Source organism: Nicotiana tabacum, chromosome 18 (genome assembly GCF_000715075.1).
Source record: "Nicotiana tabacum cultivar K326 chromosome 18, ASM71507v2, whole genome shotgun sequence".
NCBI lineage: Eukaryota > Viridiplantae > Streptophyta > Magnoliopsida > Solanales > Solanaceae > Nicotiana > Nicotiana tabacum.
Genome location: NC_134097.1, coordinates 48,056,350 through 48,064,103, shown reverse-complemented (window position 1 = coordinate 48,064,103; position 7,754 = coordinate 48,056,350). Strand labels below are relative to the sequence as shown.

At 43.9% G+C, this 7,754-nt stretch overlaps 1 protein-coding gene across 1 annotated transcript; it reads right to left on the bottom strand.

Moving 5' to 3' along the window:
- Positions 1–5,507: 5,507 nt before the first annotated feature.
- Positions 5,508–7,466, bottom strand: LOC142172502 (uncharacterized). Its single transcript, XM_075236134.1, has 3 exons — positions 7,288–7,466; positions 5,721–6,876; positions 5,508–5,621 (listed from the first exon to the last, which is right to left on the bottom strand). The coding sequence occupies exons 1-3, from the start codon at positions 7,464–7,466 to the stop codon at positions 5,508–5,510; spliced, it is 1,449 nt and encodes a 482-aa protein (XP_075092235.1).
- Between the last annotated feature and the right edge of the window lie 288 nt (positions 7,467–7,754).

Here is a 7,754-nt window from a genome sequence, read left to right as displayed (position 1 = left end):
TACGGCTCTGTTTCTTCCGTCTCACTCTACTTGGGGATTTTGAGGTAATCAAACGCCATGATCAGTCGGGATTGGACTGACGCATCACTGAGGCCGGGTATGTTCTCCACCTCTTTTCCAAACAGAGCCCTGTGAAACCGGTCCTGCCACCTTTTCTTTCTAGCATGTTTTGGGGCTTAGGGTTAAACCGAAAAGGAATCCAAAGAAAAGTAAACAAAAAACGAGAAAAAATGAATTTAAAAACAGAAGCGTCTTTTTTTTTGGGAAAAGAAAGACTTATCTTGGCACATGCTGGCTTTAAATTGACATAACCTGCTTTTTGGACTGGATGCCTGACTCTCACGAACCTACATGGCGAACCAAACAGATCTATGTTTCCAAACCAGGGAACCTTGTCAGAACCTTCTGTGGTGAAATCCTCTTTCGGCCGATAGCGCTCTTTGCGAGTTTTCGCTAGCCGACCTCTCTCATTTCTCTTCTTATCGTCGCCTTATAGTGCTCGTCATGAGTTTTCACTAACAAGACTCTCTCATTTTGATTTCTCTGCTCGCCATCGCCTTATGGTGCCCATAGGTTTTCACCAATAAGACTCTCTCGTTTTGATTCTCTGCTCGCCATCGCCTTATGGTGCCCATAGGTTTTCACCAATAAGACTCTCTCATTTTGATTCTCTGCTCGCCATCGCCTTATGGTGCCCATAGGTTTTCACCAATAAGACTCTCTCGTTTTGATTCTCTGCTCGCCATCGCCTTATGGTGCCCATAGGTTTTCACCAATAAGACTCTCTCATTTTGATTCTCTCATCCTGACTGCGTCGGATCTGAGCAATTGCGTCCTTTGATTTTGAAGAAACTTTTACCGATTGATCAGAAGGACTTGCAACAGGTTTGGGGTCAAAAGAACTTGGATCGAATTACAACTTTGGAACCGTCCAGGCGGGATTATCGCCGAATTATTATAATGTCTGCCCCAGTTTAAATTTTTTGGGGAGAATTATATTTTGGTTTTGGTGTGAATGAACCCCATAGAGAGGTTGCCTACGTATCCTTTCGGAATCAAGTCAAACGTAGTTCAAGAAATTTTGGTTTTTTTTTTTTTTTTTTTTTTAGAACTTCACTTCCGGGTTTCAAAGAGGGTAATGAAAGAAAGGTAAATGGCTCAAAAGGTTAGCAAAGGATTTGAGTGTTTGGGTAGCGGGAATGAAAGCCTTCGTCCTCTCAACTGTGCAAAAACATCGTCAGAGCAAGTTCAAACATAGTATCTTTTTACTGCATCCGCATTCACGGCAGTGTCGGGATCTTTTTCTTCAATATCACCTAGATATAATGCTCCCCTGGGCAATATCTTCCTAATGATGTATGGACCTTTCCAATTAGGAGCAAATTTTCCTTTCGCTTCCTGGTGATGTGGAAGAATGCGCCTTAACAGCAGTTGACCTACTTCAAAATTCCTGGGTCGCACTTTCTTGTTGTAAGCACGAGCCATTCTTTGTTGGTACAATTGCCCGTGACAAACCGCAGCCATTCGCTTTTCATCAATCAGCGTTAACTGTTCCAAACGAGTTTTGACCCAATCACTGTCTTCAATTTCAGCTTCAACAATGATCCGGAGAGAAGGGATTTCTACCTCTGCCGGTATTACAGCTTCGATCCCGTAAACCAACAAGTATGGGGTTGCCCCTATTGAGGTGCGTACTGTAGTGCGATATCCAAGTAGGGCGAAAGGTAACTGCTCATGCCATTGTCTGGAACTCTGGGTTATCTTCCTCAAAATCTTTTTGATGTTTTTGTTCGCTGCTTCAACAGCGCCGTTGGCTTTCGGCCGATAAGGAGTGGAATTCCTATGCGTTATTTTGAATTTTTCACACACATCCTCCATCAAATGACTATTCAGGTTTGCTGCATTATCTGTGATTATAGTTGCAGGAATACCGAAACGACAGATAAGATTTGAATGTATGAAATCCACCACGGCTTTCTTAGTGACTGATTTGAGAGTGACAGCCTCGACCCATTTTGTGAAGTAGTCGATAGCGACCAATATGAATCTGTGTCCATTTGAAGCTTTGGGCTCAATCGGACCAATGACATCCATACCCCAGGCAACAAATGGCCAAGGTGCAGACATGGGATGCAGTTCTGTGGGAGGTGCGTGAATCAGATCTCCATGCACCTGACATTGATGACACTTTCGAACGAAGCTGAAACAGTCCTTTTCCATGGTCATCCAATAATATCCGGCCCGCAAGATTTTCTTTGCCAAAACGTACCCGTTCATATGAGGTCCACATACCCCTGCATGTACTTCATGCATGATCCTGCCTGCTTCTTCGGCGTCAACACATCTTAATAAGTTGAGATCAGGGGTTCTTTTATACAATATCTCACCGCTCAAAAAGAATCCACTTGCCTGCCGCCTAATAGTTCTCTTCTGATCTCCAGTAGCATGTTCAGGGTATTCTTGTGTTTTCAAGAACCTCTTAACATCCTGGTACCATGGCTGGATACTTGGTCCTGCCTCGATGGCGTTGCAGTAACCATGTCTTTCCCTGATTTGGATTTCCAAGGGATCGATGTGGGCGTTGCCTGGATAAGGTAACATTGAAGCTAAAGTGGCAAGTGCATCGGCTAATTCATTGTGACATCGCGGGATATACCTGAACTCTACTGATCTGAACCGCTTGCTGAGATCCTCTACGTGTTGCCGGTAAGGAATAAGCTTGACATCTCGAGTTTCCCATTCACCCTGTGCTTGCCGGATAATCAAATCAGAATCCCCCATAATCATCAAATCCCCAACATCTTGATCAATCGCCATATTCATGCCCATAATGCAGGCTTCATATTCAGCTGTATTATTCGTGCAAAAAAACGAAGCCTAGCTGTAGCCGGATAATGTTGACCAGCAGGTGAGATCAAGATTGCCCCTATTCCTACACCTTTGGCATTTACGGCCCCATCAAAGAACATCTTCCAAACGTGAGCATTTTCCGAGACCACTTCTATGGTATTTATTTCTTCATCTGGAAAATAAGTACTCAATGGCTGGTATTCCTCATCAACCGGATTTTCGGCCAAATGATCTGCTAATGCCTGGGCTTTCATTGCCGTACGGGTGACATAGACTATGTCAAATTCAGTAAGCAAGATTTGCCACTTGGCCAGTCTTCCAGTAGGCATTGGTTTCTGAAATATATACTTCAAAGGATCCAGCCTGCTTATGAGGTGAGTAGTGTGAGTTTGAAGATAATGTCTCAATTTTTGGGCAACCCATGTTAAAGCACAACACGTTCTTTCCAACAGAGTGTACTTGGCCTCGTAGCCGGTAAATTTCTTGCTCAAGTAGTAGATCGCCTGCTCCTTCTTTCCGGTTATGTCATGTTGCCCGAGGACACAACCGAAAGAATTTTCCAAGACTGTCAGATACAAGAACAGGGGTCTCTCTGGCTCTGGCGGGACCAAAACTGGGGGGTTTAAAAGATATTCTTTGATCTTGTCAAAGGCTTCTTGACATTCAGCCGTCCATTTGATCACTGCATCCTTCCTTAATAGCTTAAATATGGGCTCACACGTGCTAGTTAGCTGGGCAATGAATCGACTGATATAGTTTAACCTGCCCAACAGACTCATCACGTCTTTCTTCGTTCTTGGGGGAGGTAGATCTCTGATAGATTTTATCTTTGTTGGATCTAACTCTATACCTCTCCTGCTTACTATGAAACCCAAAAGCTTGCCTGATGGGACTCCGAAGGTGCATTTGGCCGGGTTCAGCTTCAAGTCGTACTTTCTCAGTCTCTCGAAGAATTTCCTCAAGTCTTGGATATGATTGTCTCGAGTCCTGGACTTGATTATCACGTCATCCACATACACCTCTATTTCTTGATGCATCATGTCATGAAAAATGGCAGTCATGGCTCTCATGTAAGTTGCCCCAGCATTCTTCAGACCGAATGGCATAACCCGATAACAGTAAGTGCCCCATGGTGTAGTGAATGCAGTCTTCTCAGCGTCTTCTTCATCCATCAACACCTGATGATATCCAACGTAACAATCTACGAAAGACTTGATCTCATGTTTGGCGCAATTATCAACAAGGATGTGGATGTTGGGCAATGGGAAATTGTCTTTGGGACTCGCTCTGTTCAAATCTCGATTATCCACACAGACCCGAGTTTTCCCATATTTTTTCGGCACTGGAACAACATTCGCTAACCACGTGGTGTACTGGATTACCCAAATTACTCCCGTTTTCAGCTGCTTGGTGATTTCTTCTTTAATCTTGTCACTGACATTAGTTTTGAACTTTCTTTGCTTTTGTTGAACTGGAAGACAATCAGGGTGAATTGGCAATTTATGCACCACTAGATCAACGCTTAATCCTGGCATGTAATCGTATGACCAAGCAAACACATCTTTAAATTCAACAAGGAGTTGAACTATCGCGTTTCGCGTTCTCTCGTCCGTGTGAATGCTTATTTTGGTCTCTCGGATTTCTTCAGGAGTTCCCAAATTAACTGGTTCGGTGTCATTCAGATTCGGCTTAGGTTTGTTCTCAAAGTGTTCCAATTCTCGATTTATTTCCTTAAAAGCCTCTTCTTCGTCGTATTCCATTTCTTGGTTCATTATTTCGCAGTTAGATCGCATGTTTGAATCCGGGCATGAAGTCCGCAAGCATGTCATGTTATTTAAAGCCGCATTATTAGAACTGAAAGAAATAAAACAGAAAAATAAAAAAATCAGAGAGAATAAATAAGATAAAAGATGAAATATTTATTTTATTTCATTGAATTTTGAAGATAATAGGGTTTACATCAGAATTTAAGGACAGGAAACTAAAAAGAAATCATTCGAGTTACACCCCAAAATAACTCGTGATGCAGAAAAGGTGGCAAGACTGGTCTACCAGGATTCCTGCTTGATCGGAAACGGAGTAGCCTTCCAGTTTTGCAATTTGGCATCGGGCCCCATATAAAGCACCTCAGCGGTGCTCGAGCCTTCTCCCAGCTGAACCATATGGGTTTCGTACATCATTTGCCTCATAACCTCACAGATTTCTTCAATTTCCTCGGTCGTGAAGGTCGCATCCTCTCTTTCTTCATTGTACTTGGGTTTGACGAATGTTTTGTAAAGATGGGGAATTGGCTGAGATAATACCCAACCATTGCTCTTCCGTTGGTTTGCCCACAATACGTTAGCTTCTTCGGCGTAAAAACCAATACCGAAGAACTTTTCGGCGGCAGGTAATGTAATAGGTTCGGTGATACCTTGCAATGATGCCCCGAGTCCCTTTCCCAGTTTATAACCATGCCTGATCATTTCCTTGGCAACCATAACTGACGTTTTTGAGAGAAAAGGTTGAGGGTAGGGGCTTCCTTCTTCGCATTGGTCTGCGACCACAACCTCGAAAACTTGATAGACTCTATGTTCACTACCCTCCTTATCTTCGAGGCATGGAACCGACGGGTCTCGATAAATTGAATTGTCATCCTCTCCATGGACTATAATCTCTTAATTTTCATGTACAAATTTTACCATCTGGTGGAGAGTAGAAGGTATGGCTTCCGTCGCATGAATCCAGGGCCTTCCTAGAAGGAAATTGTAAGAAGTATCCATATCTAGGACCTGAAAGGTCACCTCAAAATCCACAGGTCCAATAGTCAAAATCAAATCGATCTCGCCTAGGGTGTCCCTTTTGATGCCGTCAAAGGCACGAACACATACGTTGTTGGGCCTGATTCTCCCTGTTTCGATCTCCATTCTTTGCAGAGTCGAAAGGGGACAGATATCCACTCCGGACCCGCCATCCAGCATGACCCTCTTCACATAGTACCCTTCACATTTAACTGTTAGGTGGAGGGCCTTGTTGTGAGCGGCCCCTTCCGGGGGCAGATCATTTTTGCTGAAGGAAATTTGATTGATCATGAAAAATCTTTCTGCCATCCTCTCTAGCTGTTCCACGGTAGTTTCAATTGGGACGTAAGCTTCATTGAGGGTCTTGATCAACACTTTTTGATGCTCAGTTGAATTCATCAATAGAGACCACAACGAGACCTGAGCGGGAGAGTTTCGGAGTTGATCAATTATCTCGTAGTCTGCAGTTTTCATTTTCCTGAAAAACTCTTCCGCTTCCTCGGCGCTAACCGGTTTCTTGAGTGGGAAACGCTTCTTTGTAGAATCATTCAACTCCTCCAGGTTGAGGTATTTCTCAGTTGGGTTAGTTTCATTCACTTCTCCCAGGATTTCTTTTCCTTTGTAGGTTACTACCTCCTTGTTATAATTCCATGGGACGGTAGTAGGATCCGTCATGGGCCTCTGCGGCGCGCGTCCAATAATCACGGGCTCATTCAGCCTTGGTGAAATTATTGGCCCCCGTTCCGCATAGGTCCCTTTGGGCACATACATCTTAGATCCTTTGTTCAGCTCAAACCTTCTTGGAGGGCTCAATGTCACTTGTCCTTTCTTCGAACCTCGGGGGACATAAAGGACAGTATCTTTCGAGGGTACTACCTCAATTTTAGTTTTCACTGCTTTTTCTGTGTTTTGAGGGTGGTTTTTACTCTTCTTGTCCACCTTTTCTTGCTTTGCATACGTCTTGGGCTCTTTCTCAAAGTCGGCGATTGCAATGATGGCTTTCAAGACATGATCAAACTCTTTATCTTCGCAGATCATCCCAATAATCGGTCCATTGTTGTGAGTCGGTAACGGATTGTTGGTCACATTAGGAATGTCTTCGTCCTTTAACACTATTCGTTTTTGTTCTATGAGGTTTTCAACAACCCTTTTCAAAGTCCAACAGCTCTCAGTGTCATGTCCTTCCACTCTAGAATGATAGGCACATCGGGCACCAGGTTGGTAAGAGGGTGACTCTGGGTTTTGCCTATTTGGGGGTACAAGTTGTAACAAACCCATTTGGACCAATTTGGGGAAAAGGTTGGAATATGATTCACCAATAGGTGTGAAGTCCATTTTCCTGGGCGTCTCTCGAGTGCGGGCGTTGTAGGGGAGATTATTTTGTAGATGTCGGGGATTATACTGAGCTTGGTGAGGAGGTTAATTTCTTGGAAATTGAGCTCGTTTTTGGTGAAATTGTTGTTGTGGCCTAATATATGGTTGTGCATTCATTACAGTGTAGGGCTGAAGGTTCATAGCAAAGGCCGCATCTTGATGGGGGTAGTAGTGTTGCGGGGGTCTTTCAGAGAAATGAAATCTGGACGGATGGGGTTTTCTTACACTCGAAGTTGCCATTGTTGCTTCTTCCTTCTTCTTTCGGTTTGCTCCTCCTCCAGACCCGCCTTGGATTGCTTGGGAGGTAGCCCTTATAGCAGACTGACTTAAGATTCGCCCTATTTTTAAACCATTTTCCACCATTTCGCCGATTTTGATGGCTTCAGCAAATGGATTTCCCATTGCAGACATCATGTTTTGATAATAATCAGCCTCTTGAGCTTGAAGGAAAACGCTGACCATTTCTGTTTCATCCATGGGAGGTTTGACTCTGGATGCTTCTTCGCGCCATTTGACAGCATATTCTCGGAAGCTCTCCGAAGGCTTCTTCTTTAGATTTGACAATGAATTCCTGTCGGGGGCAATGTCGATGTTATATTGAAACTGCCTGACAAAATCCCTAGCCAAGTCGTCCCAAATGTGCCAATACCGGTCAAAGTTTCTCCAAAGTAAGCCATAAGAAGTTCTTCTTTTCCGCCCGCTCCCCGCAACTGGTTGCAGTACCTTTTGAGGTGGGCTATGGGGTCTCCA